Source organism: Dermacentor silvarum, chromosome 11 (genome assembly GCF_013339745.2).
Source record: "Dermacentor silvarum isolate Dsil-2018 chromosome 11, BIME_Dsil_1.4, whole genome shotgun sequence".
In the NCBI taxonomy this organism is placed as follows: domain Eukaryota; kingdom Metazoa; phylum Arthropoda; class Arachnida; order Ixodida; family Ixodidae; genus Dermacentor; species Dermacentor silvarum.
Genome location: NC_051164.1, coordinates 26,408,982 through 26,431,235, shown reverse-complemented (window position 1 = coordinate 26,431,235; position 22,254 = coordinate 26,408,982). Strand labels below are relative to the sequence as shown.

Sequence of the window (22,254 nt, the reverse complement as noted above, 5' to 3'; positions counted from 1 at the left end):
TTTCAGCGTTGGAGCAGTCGACCTGCTAACAAAACCGCTATTTTGCTTTCCGACACTGTGTACACAGCTACATTCAATTAAACTGGTTCAATTTGTTTCCAAGGAGGCCTGGGAATATTCAAAAACAACAGGCAGATGTAGAACGCTTGCCGACGCTATAGAGATGGGTCGCCTTGAAGTGGCAAATAAAACCTTTTTCCCACCAGCATGGTACTTTACACCCAATCAACCTTTTGGAAACTACGAAAGGTGACAGACATTCTACGTGCAGGGGGGGGGGGGGGGGGGCAGAAGGTTTAACGACCTCCTTGCAATTCACAACAAGGCCACGCAGGCGAGGAGGCACGCCAAGAAACTGTCGAGAAAACATTGGCTCCAGCATTTCAAGACGCTCAACGAAAGGACCGGCCTTGCCACACATTATAGAACGTAATAGAATGTAATGCGTAGAATGGATAACCGGTGGACCATTAGGGTTACAGAATGGATACCAAGAGAAGGGAAGCGCAGTCGAGGTCGGCAGAAAACCAGATGGGATGATGAAGTTAGGAAATCTGCAGGCGCAAGTTGGAATAGGCTAGCGCAAGACAGAGGTAATTGGAGATCGCAGGGAGACGCCTTCGTCCTGCAGTGGACATAAAATATAGGCTGATGATGATGATGATGATGATAGAACGTACAGAGCTAGGTCGGGTAAGAAGAACGAACACAATACAGGGGCTGTCGTCTTGCTAACCATGGTACTCTCTGCTCAGGACTTTGAAAAGCAAGCTGCAGATACCTTGTTCCCGCAAACGTCTGTTCGTGCAGCCGAAGATATCCATGTACATTTAACCCCATCCACCGACGAGGGATGGGGCCATTCACACCTGCGGAGGTAAACGGTCGCAGTGCTCCTGGTCCTTGGAGTGACATGCCAAACGTTGAAGAACCTCGACAAAGACAAGGCAGAACTCTTAGCTACCACTAAGGACGTGTGTATGTCGGGTAATATTCCGCAGGAGTGGAATCACCCTGTGGTGGTCCCTTAACCAAACCAGGCAAGCCAGCAAATGTCATAGGCCACCTGAGGCAAGTGCCGTTGCGTCAGTCCTTTGAAAATTGCAGGAAACACTGACACTCAACAGGCTGAACTTTGTACTTGAAGAGAGCGAAGGGGACCCTTACTTTGATGCAGATGTAGGCCAAACAGATTTCCGACCACGTTTTTGTACAGCCGACAGCTTGCACGTAATGAGGCGAGTGGCAGCCAGCCGATGGGGCAAAGGCAAACATCCAGCTTCATGGTGGCTGTCGACCTCAAAAAAAGCATTAGATACGGCAACCCATGACGACATTCTGCGGGCGATAAGCGAATATGCAACATAGTGAAAAGCTTTCAGGTGGACCGCACCTTTGAAATTAGAACGGGGGCAAGCAACCCGACGCAATTTCAGAACAAAATAGGCGTGCCACTAGGAGTCATCTTCTCACCTACTCTATTCAACTACTGCGGACAGGAATGGCCAGCCAGATGTCAAAATCGGTGTGCAGAGGCTGTCAAAATCGCTGTTTATGCAGATATTACAATATGGACCGAGCCAGGGGCCCCCGTAAACACAACTGAGGAACACCAGACCACAATAAAAAGTGCACTTGAGAATGGAATAATATCTGAAAACAACCGGATTGCAACCATCCCCGAAAAAGACCCGGTTCATTCTTCTTAGTGGCGTGCCAGAAAAACAAGGAGGTGATACTCAAGCTTACTGGCAAGGATATTCAGCGAGCTCCGCAAAGGCAGCTGGGGATCCTGGGAATTCATATGCATAAGGCACGGAGAGCCAAAGCATGACCCAGTGAACTTGAGAAGCAATGGTGCCAAGCCCTACATCTCGTTCATCGTATTGCGCACCATCGTGGAGGAGCCGGTATCCGCACCGCATCTACCCTAGTAAAAGCGGTGATAACTTCCAAAGCTTGCTACTGCGCCGTCGGCTTTCCTCTGACGAAACAGCGCCAGAAGCTAGAGCGTCTTTACCCAGAAAGTCGGAGGGCGATTACAAGCCTCCCAAGACATCATCAGAGTGGAGGGGCCCTACAAGTTCGCCGGTCTCCCACCGGTCAGACTAAGATCCTCAATTCCCGGAATAAGGACACGAAGTCAGGCGGGCGCTGTCTACTGCAGGACGCAAAGTTCTTGCGCAATATAGACTAAAATTGACAGCGTCCCACATGGAAACTTCAGCCTAAACCTAAAATACGGGTGGCGCCGAGAATCGGAGCAGCTCGCACAGCGGTGAGCACGATGATATGCAACTGATCGCACGCCTCATGGCCACGTATCATGCCTGCACAACTTCGAATCGGTCCAGAAGAACTGAAGGCACGGCGTAGACAAGACAATAGAAAGCTGCTGTCATGGACCAGATTACTCCAAACCGCAACCAATCCCGAACGAGATCCCCAAGGCAGTCCAAATTCTATAGTTAGGGGCTGTGGTAGCAGAAACATTTTGGAATGGTGGCGGCACGGAGAGAGAAAGCACAAGAAGACGACACTGAAGAAACACTAAAGACACTGTCCGAACCTTGAAGTACTGCGCCAGAAACAAGCCTCGAGAGGTCCATTCTCTTAACGATTGGATCTGCCCGCAAACTCTTCTACAAGGCCGGGCTGATATCGACTTCCTATGGGAGTTCGTGATAGCTGCGGACCTTCAGGACAGATATGAATACGTTTTTCCAGCTAGGCCTGCGTGCCAGACCTTATAATAAAAAAATTTGCTCACTCACTCAATCACTATCAGGTATGACTGAATAACGTGTTTCATCATATTCCAACCAGCCAGTCAGGCTCGAACTAGGAAAATTAGCAAATGATTCATCATATTTTGCGAATTGCTTAGGTTGAGTTGCGGAGCGCTTGGGTGCGCTGCTAGAAATAGCTATGTTAAAAAGCAAAACAACAAGACATTTACGCTGCTTTAGTATTCTTTCTAAACTTTATCATGGAAAAGGCTGTATTCATTGAGGAGAAAGTAAAACGTCAAGTGCCTTTTAACGCGACAGTGTTAAGGGCACCGTGCCGCGGGAATTCCGGGGTCGGCGCTAGACAAATACTATGTTTAGTCTTTTGTATATGCCTCGCCTTGCGATATGGCATGCGGTATATGCGGGTTATATTGCCACACCATTCTATCACTAAAGTTGCCCATACTTTGTTATACATTCTTGACGGAGTTATTCCTCGGAATTTCAAAAATGGCAGCCGCCAAACGTCATGAAACAAAACACCGACAACGCATGTCTTTTATGTTAAATCTTCTCTAAACGAAATATTGAAAGTGCGAAACAATAAGAGAAAGCTGAAAATGGCTTAGTTTTTTTTTCCCGCGCGGTGCGCACAACCTCCGGGATCAGCCCACGCAAGACGCCCCGTTTGTATTACCTGAAAGCTTGCCCTCGAGCATAGCATTCGCAGTCAGCGTTTCCCGGTAAACATTCCGGGTTCATAAGCTGCAGTTGCCGGGAAGCGTGAGAAGCCGACAGGGATCGTTGAATGCTATCGCGTTCCACTCTTAAAGGCGAAGCTTAGGCGTCCTCCAGTTTTTCGTTTTTTCGCGGGCCTTACCCCAGTGCCGATAGGTCAGTGTGCCATCATCTATTTCAACGTATTTTTTCGTATTTCGAGGTGATCATGACGCAGGAAAAGTTCTCAAAACCTGCCAAGTTTACCATGAGGCTGTTTTAGAAGACAATCTAGTTTGATTTCACCAGTGAAATATTAACTAGGCCAGAAGAGACGGTTTCAAAATCCATGACATCACAGTGAGCTGGCGCGAGAAATTTCACTTCGTTCTTCGTTGATGCGGTTTTTTCTCGCTCAGCTTCGTCTGATAGTAAGAACTAGCTAGGGGCTTCTTTCTGCAGTGTAGAAGCGATACCAGTAATGCTCGACTCATTTTTCGCTTTAGTCCCCTTTAAGGTTAGCTTTAGCACTCAAAATTGATTCTGCTATGGCGAAACGTAAACCTAGTGCAGAAAGAGGCTTGAAAAGGCAAGAAAGGTGTAAATATGAAGCAGAGCTAGCGACGCTGCCCTTAAGTTCCTGCGCAAGCTCACTGTGACGGTCTAGTTCGTCTAACGCTTAAGAAAAGTTCCACATTTCATTGTAAATCAAACAAGCAACTCTACTTGCCCTAGCAAGTTCATGGCAAACTTGTGCTACGCCAAAATGAGCCTAAATACGAGAAACTACTTACAAATTTACGCAACGGTACTAATGCTATAGCGCACACATTTGCAAATACAACGTCGGATACGGTGCTCACCTTGGATAGTTTTGCCGTAAGAAGGAACACAGGAGTCTGAAAAAAAGGCCCCCACCAGTTTCGATGCAAGGGTGAAGCTCTGATAGCGACAACAAGGCTTAGCGTTTCGCTTGAACTGGTATGGCGGTGTTCTAATTATACGTGTCTGTGACATGCTGGCGTGACGCTGCTTCCACGAAAAAGGACACAATAAATATGACGTGGCGAGTGGAATCTGGAAAGCAGTAATGGTGCCCGCGCTAACGGTCGCAAATGCCATTCTGCGCTTCAAATCGGAGATCTTGTCGCCGTTGAAAGTCAATCAAAACTTGGTAGGCTGTTTGGCTTTGCGAGCGGACGGGGAAACTACAAATGAGGCAGGGCAGACTGATATGGGTTGTGCAGAGAAAAATTAGCTTTGAGGGCAGTTTCTGGAATATGGATAAAATAAATTGGGGTGTCTAACGTGCAGGCCCACGAAGCGGCCGCCAGGTATTCCCTGTCGGTCCCTACGTGGGAGACGCCCGCTGCGCCCTAAGCGCGTCCCGCAGGACCCAAATAAAGTTTGTCCAGTCCAGTCAAGTCTAAAGTGCACAAGTCTCTGTACCTGAAAAGCTCGGACACCGAATGAAGGGAGAGGTAAAGAAAGTTGGCAACCATGTGCAGGGTAATAGAAAGTGTAAATAGACGACAAAGAGTCATCAAAAATGAGTGAGAAACAGACAGCGGACTGGATGCAAAGAACGGAAACAAAAAAGACCATGGAGATTTGCAAGAAAGGGAAGGAAGAAATTGGAAGAGAACATCTGTGCCATAACACAATGGGCGGTGTCTTGCTATGTGGGGTTGAGCTGTTGCTTAAGGACAAAAACATACAGGAGCGAAGGGACTCACCCAGTGAGACCCGTAGATTACGTTCACCTTCCGGAAGCGCTTGGATTTAACGTGGAAGGAAGGATCAACTGGTCAGCAGTCGAGGTAAACAAGAGCCGTTTGAGGTATTGGTGAAAAAAAAGCAGGAAATAAATTGATACGCCCGCATTCGTTACAACCGTAGGTAGCAATACAAGGTAAATAGGAACCTCAGGTGGTCCAAATTTCCGGAGTCCCCCACTACGGCGTGCCTCATAATCAGATCGTGGTTTTGGCACGTAAAATCCCATAATTTTTTAGGGAAGTTTTGTCGAAGAAAAGACTGTTAAGATGTATACAAAAATGATAGAATGAAAAACCTGTACGGTATACCTGATTAAATCAAGCAGGCTAGTGACAATTCCTCCCCGCTCCCTGTCAAAGGGAATGCCAATAAATGATCGTCCCGAATTAGAACACTACCTATGCCAGTTCCGATGGTGGGATTGCATCTCCAGCGTCCGCGTAATTGCCATCGCAATAATGCTTTGCCGTTTTAGCAACTGATTTACTTTTTAGCGCTCATTCAAGTCATTTGTCAATGTGCAGGTTGTCACGCGTCCTACCGGAGGCATTGACGCGTTCCAGTACCACGTGTTAAATCTTGGCTTGGGATCTCCAGCGCACCGGACGTACTTCGAGACGCTGTGCGCCCACTACGGTGTTGGCGTCGTGGATGGCGTCACATTTGAAGAGATGCTACATTACGAGGATCAGATCATGGCGCCACTGCTAAGAGCGTACTACGCGCCACCCAGGAGGTACGTGTTCGAAAGGAACCACTCGGATACCTCGGGAACCTGGGAACGATGGACCAGCGTCATCGAGGAGTTTTACCATTTGTCCGGAAACGAGCGTGTAAGCATACACCCTGCTACGCCGTCGTTTCTCCGTTTACGGTTGCTGACAATGTTTGAAGTCGTAGTCAGAGTGCACGGAGGTATACACGTTTCTCAGCTCTTCTACTGCCTCCAGGAACTACGACATTCTTCCAAATGCAAGCTTCTATCTTCTTTGGAATACCTTGAACGCAAACCTTGGTTTTAACACGACATTACACAAGAACAATGAGCTAAGCTGATTTCTAAATCATGCTAACACATTGGCAAAGCGCCCACTTTTGCAAGGCATAGACAAAAATAGGAGGCGGTGGGCAGTGCTGTCCTAAATCGCCGCACCAGTTCAAAGTTATGTTCGCCGACTGGCACCAGGCAGTTGGCAATGAATGGCAGCGTCTACCCGTGATTTCGCTTTTGTTTCTCGTTAAACTACCTCTATAAAGTATATCATAGGAAGCCAACCAGCGTCATGGACCATTTTTCCATGCACCACGTTTTAAATCGTTTTAAAAGGCTCTGTAATGTAGAGCCTTTTTGCTCTGAATGGGACGAGAATGGGCAAAATACTATGCAAATAGTTATGTGAGGAGAGTCATTACACAGAAACGGTGCAGTCAACAAAACCGCCTGACATTGCAGTCACACGATCGCTTTCGGTTACCATTGAAACTTATGGTCATTAAAGTCCGCAATCCTATTTCCAAGCGGATTTTAATGGCATTTGGTTTCTACAGTCATTGAAAACGAACACGTGACTGCTATTACCGAATTCTTCACTAGCCCACTAATAGGCGGCAGAAACGGACGAGAATCAATTACGTTTCAGGTAAAAAGGTAATTACTGAAATTGCATTAGTGCGTTTAAAAAATGATGGGTTGTTTGGGCTATAGATCTCGCGAAGATTAAGCACAACTATGCGCCACAACGTCAAATGCGAACCGCAGACAACGAGTATATTTTTATTTTCATTACATACAGCGGACACGAGGTCTATGCAGGGATGGCTAAATTAAACAAAAGCAAACAATGAACAAAACGTGTGAGCACAAAAAGTACAAAAGTGCAAATTGTCACAAATTCAAGTGATTGCAGATATGAATGGTGCGCGGGAAAAATGAGTATTTAAATTTGTTAGTTCGCGGTAAATAGGGGGTCAAAGAATTTTGATGATTGCGGCGAGTTGGTCTCGTTATTAGTGGACTTATATACAGTGAGGGATCGAGTGCTACTTTGTTACACAGCAGATGGAAAAAAATTCAGCCAGTATTTTTTTCCTGTTCCTTTATTCTGAAATTTATTATTGTATCATTTGTTTCTCCCACATGAATCACAAACATTCGTTCGGTAAAAACGCCATCGCACATTCTTTACTATCTGCTTGGAGAGTTATGTAACATGAACCATTATTGCTCATACTCCTCCAGCACTCGACTACAGCAACAGCTCATACTTTGCACACAGTACTCCGCCATATCGATTTTCCACCACGTGCCAGCAACAATTCGTTAGCGCCGGCTGATGGTTCTCGAGATCCCCTACGCCTCCTAATGTACTGGCTGCAAGCCATATTCCTAGAGCCGTAATTGTAGAGGCCATGTAATGACTACAGGCAATGAAATCTGAACGCGCTGGGTAGAGTCCGTAGACTGAGTACACCCTTCAGACCATGCAAAGGACACAGGCAATCCGAAACTTGTAAAAAAGTGCACTATTGGCAGGACTCCAGCGAATGAACAAGTACAACAAACACGGCAGTACTTTTACTGACGTTATTTGAACGACTGACAGAGTGTATACCTTGGGGGAAAATAATTAAGTGATCGTAAGAGATAATCTTGCCTGCGTGGAGGTAAGACGAGTGTGCTACGTGGCAGAGGCCTTTACCACAATAAGACAAGATTCTTCGTCGGTATACCAGAGAGGCAAGATTGCAGCTCACGCTTACGCGCCACGCACGCGCGCGCCCAGGTCGAGATCTCCACCACCCACGAGGATTACTTCAAGGTGATGGTCGAGCTAATCACCACGAAAGAGACCATCGTCGAGCTCGTCCTAGGCTGGATAGCCGTGCAGTACACCTCGCCGTTCGCCAACCGACAGCTCATAGCCAACTACCACAACACTCTGCAGCATGCCGAGGAGTACCACCGCACGAGCTGCTTCGTCTTCACCAGCTATCTCATGGGAATCGCGCTGTTCCTGCCGTTCCTGCAGCGGGTCTACACCGAACCGGTGCGCACCGACGTGCACCACATCGCGAGGGAGGTGCGCCGTACCGTGTACCAGACGCTCGAGCTCGGCACTTACCCGTGGGCCGAACTCGACGTGGTCTTCAAGTACATGGAAATAGCCCGAGTGGACGACATCGAGGCGAGGTTCGGAGCAGCGTTTATGCATGCGTTATATTACAGTGACAGTGAAATCAAGGCGTTTTAGCTTTGCGTGTTGCGTTACGGTTATACGTTGAGCCCAGGCTAAACTGACGCTCGCCACTCTTATATTCGCCTATGTGCTGCTCCTCACGAGGAATGGCGGTTAAGTATCTGCAAAGGACGCAAGCCAGCACGTATCAGTAGTCGGGACCAGGGTGTCGAATTCAATGGCAACTGAACTAAAATCACGGCTGGACGGTACTTTTTTGCATTGAAGCCGTTTATGGCTAGGCTTCCGTACATTTTTCGTGCGCGTGTGTAAAAATGTGGGCTGATCATTGTGGTATACTGTAGAAAGGGTCCAAGCGCAATGACACATACCCCTGTGCACTCCGGGTGGTGGGTTCCGGGACCTGCAACGCGACCTTGAACTACCATGGTGACATCGGAGACCGAGAGTTCTCAGGAACAAACGACAACAGCAGACAATAGTGCTTTCATACTACGATCGTATCTTAGCGCAAAAGGACGACCTCGTCGGCGATGTATACGTTCCAACCGACCTCTCTTTGTCGGCGTTTCAATCGGTTTCGTGTCTAGTTTCCTACCGATCTTCCGGGCCGGCGACACCGTCGCGCGTGTATGTAAGACAAGATGCCGTTCCTCAGTTTGAATTTCGCTTCTCTCGTCGTAATGGGGCGGCCGCGTATGGTGCGCAGTCCCGGCGACGATTTCATTTTCGTCTCTGAGCTTGCCATCGCTCTTCGTAGGCGCATTCCTCATTCTGTGTCACCTCAGCTTCGCTGGTCACTCACGTTCACCCAGTGGAATGGCTCATGATTTTTCACCAGATTGTAACCAACGGCCCAGCCGCGGCCAGTCTAGTCGAACCCTCGACATTGCACTCAGCGGCAAAGCCCTTCAGCTACTAAGCAATCGTGGCAGCTCGTGGAGCGCTACGCAATAATGATAAAATAAGTAATACAAGCTGCATTTAAGAAGACAGTTCTGAGTTCTAATTTATGCTCACCCACAAAGCGCAACCGCCGGCAGTTGTACTCTTTCGTACTCTTTTTGTACTCCTTGTTCAATTTGTACACTTTTGTACTCCTTTTGCCTCCTATAAAGGAGTACAAAAGCACGCAGCAATGCCGGGCGCTGGGCTCTGGGTTCTCAAAGATACTTTGGTGTGCTTGTTTAAAAACACCCTCTTGTTGAAATTTCGGTGCTTTCCTACTCCGTGCAGGTTCTCCAAATACCCGGACATGGAGGGCAGCTTCATAAAGAACCTGCGTGACGCGATTAAGGCCAAGCGTCGGACGAACTTCGCAGACATCGGCGAGATGCCCCAGCTGTGGTTGCGTCAGTACGACCTCTACCACGCGCGCATTACGCGCTACTGGTTCGACTACGCCCTCAAGCCGTCCATTTTGGAACCGCCTATGTACCACCGAACGGCACCTCTGCCAGTGCGCCTCGGCACCTTCGGCGTCGAAGTGGCAAAGGCAACGATCGAGTCCTACATGGAGCTTCGATTCCAAGGCCACGGGACAGACGCCCTGGACAGCTTCCAATTCTGCTTCTCCGACATAAAGGATAAGGAGGTTGGTATGACTCTGCATTTCTGTTTACACAGTGTACAGCGCAAATGGTAGCTACCACATGTACAGGTAATGTCAACGTATCCTGGTGGGGTTGTGTTTATTTCATTGCAAATTAGGCTAACATGTTGGTTGAGAATGTTAACCCTAACACACGGGGTACAATACACAGGGCACGTCTCGGTTACCAGTACCTGCGAGCTACTAGGCACACCTATAGAATGCGCACCCTTATCAGCGCTCATGAAAGAACGCAACCGTGGAGCGAGCAAGGGTCGGACCCAGTCATCTCTAGCATAGGAGGCTGGATCGAGCATCGAGCGACGTCGACTGCAACCAGCCTGATTCCGCAGCGGTACTTCGTGTTGAAAGGAGCACAAAAAGTGCCGCTATTTCTCTATTGGCGGCATTTCTATTTTCTTCCCGTATAGCACCTGCCTGTTCTACCGTAAATTATCGAAGCAGGCCGGAAAAGCATTTCCGGAAGACGTCCAGAACTTTCTATTGCAGCGCCGCCAATGTCGCTAACATACGTGGCGCGCGCTAGAAACACCGGTGACTGACAAAGCAATTCATGTCACAAAAAATATCGGATATACGGGTTCATAATATCGCAAAAGCTCTTACCATGCAGACGCGACAGCTGTTCTAAAACGCGGACAATCACGAAGAAAAAAAATACACAGGTCCAACGTGCCCTGTAGGAATCTATACAGCGAAGCTTACGAGGCAGTGTTCACGTGCACCTTCGCATTTGGCTCGAGGATGCCCAGAAAAAGGAGCTCTGCAGTGCAATGCACATTTGAAAGCAACTAGCGTTCAAAGCTGGCTTCTCGCGCCATATGTTTGGGCTGTCGCGTCCTCGTCGCCCTCTCCACCAGCGGCCAAAAATCCCGCACCCCTACCTTTCGCTATTACGGGCGAAGTAGTGTGAGCTATCGCTCGTAGATGGCGCCGCCATCCTGCAGCCGTCGCGCCGCTGATAAAGGTCTATTCTAGCTGAGAATGGCTCTGCATTTCTGTTTCCACATTGTACAGCGCAAATGGATGCTACCGCATGTACAAGTAATGTCAACGTATCTTGGTGGCGTTCCTACATATTAAGGGAACCTACGACAACGCATACAGGGAGCTGTTATGGCACAGTAAGTATGAGGTGATACGTGGAATCTGGACAGGAGTGATGGTGCCAGCGCTTATGTCGCAAATGTCATTCTGTGCTTAAAATTGGATGTTTTGTCGGGGTTGGAGGTTAACCAAACATTGGCAAGCCGGTTGGCTTCGGGAGCCCACGGCAAAACCACAAATGAGGCAATGCAGGTTGACATGCTTTGGGCTCGAGCCGGCTTAAGCAACCTGCTCGAGCCGGGTCTTAAGGACAAAAACATACCGCAACAAATATTCGCAACTAGATGAGGCATGTGTATGCTGCATACGAAAATATCACACCCTAATGGAATCCGAAGGGATAAATAACCCAGTGAGACTGAGTCCCCTAGGGAAAGTACACCTTCCAGGAGGGCTTGGATTTAAAGTGGACGGAAGCATCAACCAGTTAGCAGTACAGATAAGTAAAATACGTCTAGAGTATTGGTGGAAAAAAAGCAGGAAAGAGATTGCTACTACCGGATCTGTTAGTCATAGGTAGCGTTACAACTTAGATAGAGGTTTTGAGGAAGACAGAAAAGATTAAAAAGAATGCATAAAAAATTCTAGAATAAACAGCATGTATAACATACCTGAGTCACTCAAACATGCTAGGTGACTTTCTCTCCCCCCCCCCCCCCCAGTTTCGAAGGGGATGCCAATAAATCATTATAATCATCATAATCACCTGAGTGTGAGCTATTCGGTGAGAACGCACGAGCAGCAGCAGCACGCGGCACCACACCACACTTCCGCTAGCTTCACCTGCGCCCGGCTCGTCGAGCAGCGAAGCGGCATCCAGGAAAACATAGGATTAGTGGTCCTCAAGCTACCAATCTCTGCTGGCTCAACTTCATAGGACCGACATATTGTACACGACAGGTACACGACAATTATTAGGGCAACCATAGTATTTCTACAAGTTTTCTGTTGGTGAGCTGACCCTCCTTGGTGGCGAACGGCGTTATGCTGCTGTTTTGCTTTATCAAGAACGTTAGGTTTAGTACCCATATTTCAGTTCCTTAGGCAAAGCCTTAAGCTTGCGTCTCGTCACGAAAGCAAAAGGGGGCCATGAGCGCCATTTTGTACCTGTCGCGCCTATGTCATGCCTCGAGGAAAAAACGCAATGTCACGGAGCACTGGCCGCGCACTCACGCCTCCCCTTTCTTAAAGGCGGTGCGTGTAGATTTCAAGATTTGTTTATTTCGCCATATTTACAATATGTTCTGGGGATTCGGTGCGTAGTTAAGAACGTGTGACCACTGCCTTCAATTTATCGTCTAATGATGAACCTATTGTTGTTCAATGAACAAAAACGGCAATTTTAAAGAACGCTTCATTAGTCTACATTGCTTTGGTGTTGCTCTAGAGTGTACCTTTAACTTCCGTGGATTCATGATTCATAAAGACGTCGGAAGCAGAAAAAAATTACTTCATCTCCCGCTAAATGGAACCATGTGTGGATGCGAAGCAGCGGGAGATGGTTTCGCGGCAGCGGCCCGAGTGCTCATCGCGGCGCTGCGATGAGGCGCGCGCGCTCCGTCATTTTCATACCGCGGAACTACCGTGGCGCCCCCAGCGGAGTATGCAGCTGTCGCACCACCTGTCGTGCGCGCCGCTCCGGTTTCCTAGAGGAAAGGGGGGAGCGTAAGAGAGGGGGAGGGGATGCGCATGCGCTGTGGGGGTGTGGCGCGCGGGAAGCACGGACAGAGCCGCCGGCAAGAAATGCTTCGCATTTAAAAGGCAGCGCCAGAATCGGGCAGTGGCGAGAACACGATGTGCCCCATCGTGGGATCACTTCATGATACGTGCTGCGGCACCGGCGGAAGGCCACTTGAAACCAAGTTATGACATTCAACTCGCCGATCACTTGTGATCCCCATAAATGCAGGGCACGAGCCGCGCGACACCTAGCGCCCTCTCTCGGTGAGAATCCGGTCGACATTGCCTACCTGAATGTGCACCGCACTTAACAAATCGAATGTCGGAAACGCACACACACACGCACACACACAGTTGTGAATTTGGATTTGATCGATATATGAAAAAGACCCATTCGGGAAAATCTTGAGCAAGTTCGAGCTTTGATGTTAAAAAAATTATTTCTGGGGATATTTGTTCATTTGCGCGGGTGACCCGGCCAGTGAGGTAATCGTAATGCCTAAGATATTACCTTTATTACCATATATTTCAACCAAGCCGAAGGTCGCATTGCAAAGTTGGTCTTTTTAAAAGATAATCAAATCCTAATTGACAACCGCAGTGGCTTAGCCATGATTTTTTTGCAATAGGCACGCAGTTAGAAGGTGGGGTGGGGGGGCAGGTGGGTGTTATCGCACGTTGTTTTAAGCCACGCATCCTCGTACGCACCGTCCCCTCTTAGCCCCTTCCCCCAATTCTGGCTACGCGCCTGGATGATTGTTTTCAGGAGAGTTCGTTTTTCTTTTTTTTTGTGTGTTGTAGTCGTGCCGTTAAATTACGCAGAGTAATGGGGACGCCCTCACACAGAGGGCGCTAGGCGTCTCGTGTGCCTGAGGACTATGGAAGAAAGTAAATTTGTTGCGAGAGGGTTCATATATTTGTACAGGAAAAACATTACGAAGCGTACCAGCAAGTATGCGACCGGCATGGTTAGCAACATGGCAACAAAAAACGTCAAACGCAAAGTGAGACAGACTGAGACAATCTAATGGGTGGCGGCAATGGAAAACAAAAATATGACTAAATATCTCAAAGGAAGAAAAAAAACGAGATCAGGAAAGAAAGAATTTAAGATAACTCAAAGGGAAGCTCCTTACTTTTCAAAGCGACATTAGGATGCCTTAGAGCGGGTAGGTATAAAGCGAGGTACACCAAGTATGAAGACCATGTGCTTGCTGTGGTAAAGTTAGGCAAACTAAAGATAATCTTTTAGTAAAATGTGAAGATATTTACCCAGATGCCAGTTTGAGCTCCTCTGGCCTCCTTGAAGCCCTTGGTTTCAGGGATAGCAGGGGGAAAGTAAACATGTCCGCAGTAGAGCTTGGTAAGAGGCGATTGGAGGTATGGTGGCAGAAAAGTAGGAAGACAACAAACTAAGGCGTACAAATACAGAGTTACGAGTCATGGTTCAAAACGTTTGATGCTGGGAATTATTTGCGTCCGTGTTTTCTGAAAAATATAGCTTGAACATTAGGCAAAATAAGAACAAGTTTTGTGGCGCAACTAACCACCCTGTTTCAAAGGGGGCACTCATACCATCCATCCATCCATCCATCCATCCATCCATACATTTATTCGTCCGTCCATCCGTCCGTCCGTCCGTCCGTCCATTCCATTCCATTCCATTCCATCCATCCATCCGGACATCCGGATGGATGGAATGGAATGGAATGGACGGACGGACGGACGGACGACCGGACCACCATTCCATTCCATTCCTCCACGGACGTCCGTCCGTCCTCGTCCGTCGTCCGTGGCTCGTCCGTCCTCAGATTTGTGGCCATACTTCCGTCTTCCCGACACATGCACGCGCTGTAACTCATATACAATTTCAGGAATCAGTGCTCGTCCGTTGCGTGAATGGAAGTTTGCTATCCGTTTTGAGGTTCGATGACGCAGCGCACATGAGCGGCGTTTCCTTGTGGACGCAATGAACCTAGGGCACAGTATTACAATGCAAGGAGATTTCAGAAACTTTAGGGCACTTAGAGCTCAGGCCCGAAGCGCAAGTCGCAGCGAAAACAAGCTCGGCTTAGATTTTGGCTGTTATACAGTACACTTCTTGAGATTGCCATTCGGAGGGCTTTTCAAGGGTGTAGGAACCCGCTGGCGTGGCTTTGCTGACTCGTGGCACACTGTTTCAATAATCATTGAAAGCCCCACGGCGACGAACATCGCCCCACAGCGACGAACATCGAGCCTCCAAACATAGAGCCACCCCGCAAACTGTGCTGTAGAAAAGATGGCGGCCGCGGCATGTGTTGCCAGAGCACTGTGCATTTGGAATATCTCCTAGCCCCCAGAGGCACCTCGACAATTCCTGAGCTACGGTTTCTATAGAGCCATCCTGCAGGCTCCCATGTCGTTCTCGACGCTTGCGTGAATATTTATGTCCAGAAACACAATTTCCCTCTCGTGTGGCTCGTTCAACTCTACCCATCCGGGCAATCACGTTGAGCCAAGCCGGCGTCAATGACGGCCATAGTAGTTTGGCTTAAAGAAATGCGCACTTCGTTGGAAGATTTATTTTTCTTTGTTGCATTGAATCTACATAAAAAAGACGGTCGCATATTGGTCTTAATATTAGAACATTCGGTTTAACCGGGATCGCCCTAACGCGCGTCTACTGCCTTTTCCTTCCTATAACCACCCCATAATTATAGGCCCATAACCTCCTCACTCCGCCCCACTACCCCACTGCAGGCGCGCGCCATGATTAAGTCTTGTCATTTTCCTCACTATTCCAGCGGCAAGAGGAGCTCAGCGCCGAATGGATCGCGCTAGTGGAGACCAACATGCTGGACAGCGCCGCCCTGGACATCGCCCTCTCGGTGCTCAAGCTGGTACCGTCCTTCGACGAGGACCGGCTGCACGATGTGCCGCTCACGGGCCACCAGCTCTTCTACGTGGCTCACTGTTACACGCACTGCGGCGAAGAGAATGGCACGCCATTGTGCAACGAACCCCTCAGGCACAAGGAGGACTTCGCGAACGCCTTCTCTTGCCGGCCGCACAGCCACATGCGATCCGAGGACAAGTGCCCGAGCTTCTTACTCTGGGCGCCGCAACGGCACTATATATCGCGCGGTATTCGGGGAAATAGTTTTCTTTTTTAAACATAATAACCGTGTTCCCGAAACTGCGCTTCAAACTCGCGGCATGTTTCGGACATATCGACAGTGTTAACGCATTTACCGAACGTGTATATATGTTTAGGCCGGGCTGAAATTAGTGTTTCATTTTCCTGGTTCAACCGATGATCAAGAGACAGTCTTGCGAAGCCGCCCAGCTAAGCAGATCGGGAAAAAAAAAACGTTACAAAGAGGCGGCACTTTCACAACGCTAATGTGTCCGTTCCTATTCGGAACGATGGGGGGATGGATGAACCTGTTTAGCGTAAATTGGATGAGCCAGGGTACTAGTTTATCTCTTGTCGCGTGTGAAGTGCCATTTTTTTCAGCATTATTCCTTGTAAAATGTGTGTCCCTCCTTGCATTTGGAGAAAAGCAGCAAGAGTGCTTTTCGTGTGGGTGGCATCCAGCGCAGCAAAGCTCGCGCGGTTCACGTCAGCCATCCAATAGGAAATGAAAAGCGGCTGCACTTTCCCCACCTGCCACCCATGGTGCACCGCTAGTCTCTGTGATCATCCTATTCGCAGGTGGCATAAATTAGCAGTTGACGATGGGATGAATCACCCATTCATGCCGAATCTCGTTCCCTAGTGTGTGATGTGACACGCTATATAGTTTTCGGCGCGTTGCAAGCATTGGAGAGAGCTTATATCTAGTCTCTTGGCGGGATGGACGTCTTCCCCTCCCACCTTTTCTTCTTGTTTTTCGTCATTCACTGGATACCCGTGTGTATAAATACGTATCCATTCTTGCTGCCCAACAGTGCGTACGTATGAACAAGTGCTAATGACGTGTACTCCTTATGTTCCTCACGCGTGTATATGTGCAAGCTATTCATCTTCGTGCTATTTTGAAAGTGTTTCGCGCCTTGCTGTGGTTTTTCTATTGTAGGACAGTGCCGTATAAGTCACGTGTCCGTCTTAGTGTTTGTGCGAAGAACCTTGCACAATCGGCGCACCAACAGAACTATCACTGTGGCGTGTATGCATATGAAAATGGACTTTGCGTGTAGCGAGATAGAACGGGCAAGGAGCATTGCGAGTGTAACCTCTGCTTTCTACTTTTTTTTTCACGATAATTCTTTTGCAGAGGACAGACTCTTGTTCTCTTTTTCGAAGCAATGTGGCAGCCATGGTGTCGACGTGGCGGTGTGTAAGCTGTACACAATCACGCCATGTATTTACTCCGGGTGTTAGTACCCAGATGATGAAAAAAATAACTGAGGTGTAAGGTTTGTCACTAGGCTTGCATTGTGATCCTTGAGGCTATAATAAGCTTCCCGGTTCTCAAAGCCGTCTTCAACCTCTTTTGCGGATCGAGCATTTGTACGTTAGAGCCTTGATTGCCTTCTACTGTGTGCACGACATTAATGGGTCACACCACGGCTTCTACGGATGATCAGTCGTTACAGTATCGGTCGCTCTACCCATCTCACTTTGTCATTTTTTGCGTGCCTTACGCGCATTTGCGGGCTGACAATCATTAAGCGAGTCGTCACGCTTACCGTGAGTAGAGCCTTGCAAACCCATAAAACGCGCAAGCATGTCAAATCGGTGGTGACTTAGTTCTCGCATGAACTCTCGGTTACGTCATGAATTCTGGGGCATCTGCTCCGGCCTGGCTTTTTTCTTTATCGGTAAAAATGAACTACGTTGTGTTCCCGCATGAACTCTCCGTGACGTCATAAATTCTGGCGGCATCTGCTCCGGCCTAGCTTTTTTTCACTATTAGTAAAAATGAACTACGCTGTGTTCCCGCATAAAATCTCCGTGACGTCGTGAATTCTGGGGGCATCTGCTCCGGCCTAGCTTTTTTCAAATATTCCTCAAATACATATGCTCAAGTCATTGTGACGAATGACTCAAGGTAAGGCTGCTTTGGACCTCTAGGGGTATTGTGAGTTAAACGAAAGTGGGTATTTTAGGGCCTAATCACACTAGTGATCTGGCAGTCACTATACACGGAAATGAAACAGTACGAGCAGAGAAATAAAAACACCTGGGAGTAGTGATGAAAAATGGTAACATTTGTATGGGAGAACACAATAACCTAGTTAAAAGGTAAGTGAAGTGCAGTCAGAGGAACAGAGAACTATGGTCAATTGACAAGTACAAAGTAGAAAAAAGGAGTGTGAAACCATTTGCTTGAAACACTGTTGTGGTTAAAATGCAACGCGGAATTGGGTACCTGTGATTATTCACTATCTCAAAAGGATTTCACAGCTACCTTGGTTCTCTACAAGAAAAGTAGACGAGTTACCTATCAAGAAAGGGGTCAGGCAAGGAGACACAATCTCTCCAATGCTATTCACTGCATGCTAAGAAGTATTTCATATCTTAGACTGGGAAGGCTTAGGAGTGAGGATCAACGGCGAATATCTCTGCAACCTTCGGTTTGCAGATGACAATGCCCAGCTCCATTTTTTTTTCGTTTGATGTCAACTATAATATCAGCTATCCCCGTTTGTTCTCTGACCCACACCGCTCTCTTCCTGTCTCTTAACGTTAGGCCTAACATTTTTCGTTCCATCACTCTTTGTGCGGTCCTTAACTTGTTCTCGAACTTCTTTGTTAACCTTCATGTTTCTGCCCATATGCTAGTACCGGTAGAATGAAGTGATTGTACACTTTTCTTTTCAACGACAGTGGCAAGCTCCGAGTCAGGATTTGGCAATGCCTGCTGTATGCACTCCAATCCAATTTTATACTGCTGTGAGTTTCCTTCTCATGATCAGGGTCCCCTGTGAGTAGTTGACCTAGATAAACGTACTCCTTTACAGACTCTAGAGGCTGACTGGCGATCCTGAATTCTTGTTATTTTGCCAGGCTATTGAACATTATCTTTGTCTTCTGCGTGTTAATCTTCCACCGCACTCTTACACTTTCTCGGTGAAGGTCATCAATCATTAGCTGTAATTCCTCCCCATTGTTGCTGAATAGGACAATGTGATCTGCAAACCGAAGGTTGAGATATTCGCCGTTGATCCTCCCTCCTAAGCCTTCCCAGTCTAAGAGCTTGAATACTACTTCTAAGCAAGCAGTGAATAACATTGGAGAGATTGCATCGCCTTGCCTGACCCCTTTTTTGTTAGGTATCTTTCTAATTTTCTTGTGGAGAACCAAGGTCGCTGTGCAATCCTTGTAGATATTTGCCAAATTATTCACGCATGCCTCCTGTACTCCTTGATTTCGCAGTGCCCCTATGGCTGCAGGTATCTCTACTGAATGAAATGCTTTTTCATAATCTATGAAAGCCATATAGAGAGGTTGATTGAACTCTGCAAATTTCTCCATTACCTGATTGATGACATGGATATGATCCAGCGTACAAAATCCCTTCCTGAAGCCAGCCTGTTATCTTGGTTGGCTGAAGTGTTGCGATTCTATTTGAAATTATCTTGGTGAATATTTATACAATAATGAAAGCAAGCTAATGGGTCTTTAGTTCTTAATTTATTTAAGGTTTTCCTTCGTATGGATGAGTATAATGTTGGCGTTTTTCCAGCTTTCTGCTACACTTGATGTCGTGAGGCATTGCGTATAAAGGGCGGCAAGCTGTGCTTGCGGCCCTTTATACGCATGATCTCTCGTGATATCTCCACTTGCAGTATCAGTGAACAAAGGCATCCAAGACTGGTTCCGAGCATGCACACCCTATTCCTATGACAGCACAGGCAAACTATCTGACGACAACGAGGAGAGCATAACGGTAGTATTATCCTCCTGTTGTGCACCATACGTGCTTTGCAATCAAGTGCCATACACTACCACTAATTTGAAAGTAAATTGAACCTGCAGTCACCACCCTGGTATTATGCATTCATCCAGCCCCACTTACACATCATTGTCCTGCAATTGCATGCCCAGTAAAGAAAAAGAGGGACATTAGGTATATTTGTTATATGTCTGGATGTGCTAACAACCATTGCGAGCAATCTGTGGGACAGTCTATGCTTGTCTGGTCGCAAATTACCTGAATGGCACTACAGTCTTGTGATAGTCATGAACTGTTATCGACAGACTCGTGCTGTCAGAACAAGCCCTTGCCAAGATTTCAGAAGCAACAGCTTCACAAGGGAGCATGGCTTTTGTTCATAAAAAAGGCATGTACAATGACATAAATCCTTTGCCAAAGGAATCATTTGTATTGCTATGTGGCACGGATCTCTGATATTGCCTCGGGACGAGTGCTTTCTTGTCAACAACCCAACCCATCTGTTAGTCGACGCTAAAAACTTTCGTAGTTTTCTTTAGTATTCGAAGAAATAATGTTGCGAAATGAGGCCGCTATCATTTATACAGGCCACTGTATACTTCATGGATCATTGGATCATTATCATTTACTTAACAGTTTTGCAAGAATTTGAGTTTCAGGATAGATTTTTTTTGAGTGCAGGTTTCCCTCGCTGATAAATTACATTTCAAAAAATCATGTGCATTGCAGTAGACTTGATAAGTGTGTTTCTGGCCGGTCTAACATATCCATGATTTACAGTGCAAAAAGCAAAAAACATACTCAAGTCATCCCTTACATTTCTTTGTCTCCATTTTTTTCCATTGTAAACATGGAACAGGCTGGATGGCACAATAAGTGTCGGCAAGCCTGATTCTTAGTCTGCTTTTGTTGCTAGTGCAACGCTCTGCAACGTACTCTTGTCAAAAGAGAATGACCCTGTTAGAATCCGGATCCTAGGACGGCGCTGTCACGCCTGGCCCTCTTCTTTCTATTCCACATAATAGCCCTTCCTGCCATCCCTGAAGCAGAGGCATAACACCTCTAGCTCTCAGTGAAGTTACTTTCTAATGAAACGGTATAGCATACCAAACCAAATCTGATACTTCTATTAGTCGGCTGATTTACGCAAGCATTTAACATGAGGTTTAGGTTTTTTAAGCTCAAATGAACGCTGGTGACAAAGGCGCCGGTTTTCTTTTTCTTTCCATAGCTTATAGAACAGGTGCCAATTTGATGAGGGCATAGCGCGATTTTAGCATCTTTTACCGAACACTCTTACCTTCGCTCTATATTCTAATGTTTAAAAAGCGGTGTACCCGTGGCTGACCGTTGTTAGGCCTAACGTCTTCACGTAGCGTGCCGTTAAACCTAACTGCGATCGTGCGTAGTAGCAGGAGAGAGAGAGAGGAGCAGGGTGCAGACGGGGGCAACTTGTGTTTGCTTCAAAAAACAGTTCAAATAACATCGCCGTGACGTGTGTTCGCTATCGTCGTTTGGTATAGTACCTAGGTTTATTTCACCCTAAGACAATACACACCCTTAAAGAATGTGGCTAATTGTTTTAATGTGTTTAGCTTACCAATACATGTCTCGTTATTCTTCGGTTGTTGTGTCTGTTGTCCAACATACACGCGGCTCATATTCAGCATGCGGGATTGGCCGAAAATAGGTGGATTATTCTAAAGTATAGCCAGAGCTATGTATTCAGGACTGCTATAATGTAAGTGCTGTTGGAATGTGGAATTTGTGCTAAAATGTACGGAACTATAGTTCTCATGTCAAATTAAGAAGGAAGGAAGGAGGAATAGACGGAAAGAGAGGGTTGTAATGAAAATGAAATGCAATGAAACTGAAGTAGCTAACGAAGGCAGCATCGGCTGTTCAGCAGTATCAACTGGCAATAGGCCTTCCTGCCATTCCTTAATACATTTTTAACAGAGAAGCTGTTCTAGTTAACCGTGAAGAGTGCCGCCTGCCGCAAAACCTCACCGAGCTATGACGTCACTCCGTTGCCTAGCAACCACCTCGCGGAGCGGCGTGTGCTTCGCCTCCTGTCCGTGTCGTGCACATGTTGCCTTGACATAGGACGTTAAAGAGGGGGAAGGAGAGCATGCTCGCCTCGCGCGCAATGTTCGGGAGAGAGAAAGAGAAAATGAGAGCGAGAGAGAGAGTGAAACAAATTGTAGCAGCATCAACGAGGTAACGGGCAGAGCTGCGGCCGACGCCATCCGCGCTTCCCCGTTTCCCCGCATTAGCGCCGAACGCGCGCGGTGTCCGTGACTGCAGCAGGTGCCTCGATCTGGCGGCGGCTCGGCAGGTTTCGACCAGCCACGCACCGGCAAGTGTGGAGGCGCAGCTCGGCTATGACGTCACGGGGGAGATAAAGCTCGGAGCTGCCTCGATGACGGCAGAGCTCTCGTTGACTCTGTGGCGAGTACATGTATTCTTGACATGGGACGACCAAAGAAGATCCGGACACCCGAAGAGGAAACCGCTCATCTCGAAGCGCGTCGCGCGGCCAAGCA

At 47.6% G+C, this 22,254-nt stretch overlaps 2 protein-coding genes across 2 annotated transcripts in view; both read left to right on the top strand.

Annotated features, from left to right (window-relative positions):
• LOC125941270 (neprilysin-1-like) overlaps positions 1–8,479 on the top strand; it is a 52,130-nt gene extending 43,651 nt beyond the window's left edge. The window contains exons 5-6 of the mRNA XM_049658251.1: positions 5,753–6,061; positions 8,012–8,479. Coding sequence (XP_049514208.1) covers positions 5,753–6,061; positions 8,012–8,479 — 777 coding nt within the window. The remainder of the gene's footprint in view (positions 1–5,752; positions 6,062–8,011) is intronic.
• Positions 8,480–9,672: 1,193 nt separating this feature from the next.
• On the top strand, positions 9,673–16,106 carry LOC125941649 (uncharacterized). Its single transcript, XM_049659414.1, has 2 exons — positions 9,673–10,019; positions 15,611–16,106. The coding sequence occupies exons 1-2, from the start codon at positions 9,681–9,683 to the stop codon at positions 15,977–15,979; spliced, it is 708 nt and encodes a 235-aa protein (XP_049515371.1). The 5' UTR covers positions 9,673–9,680; the 3' UTR covers positions 15,980–16,106.
• The last annotated feature ends 6,148 nt before the right edge of the window (positions 16,107–22,254 follow it).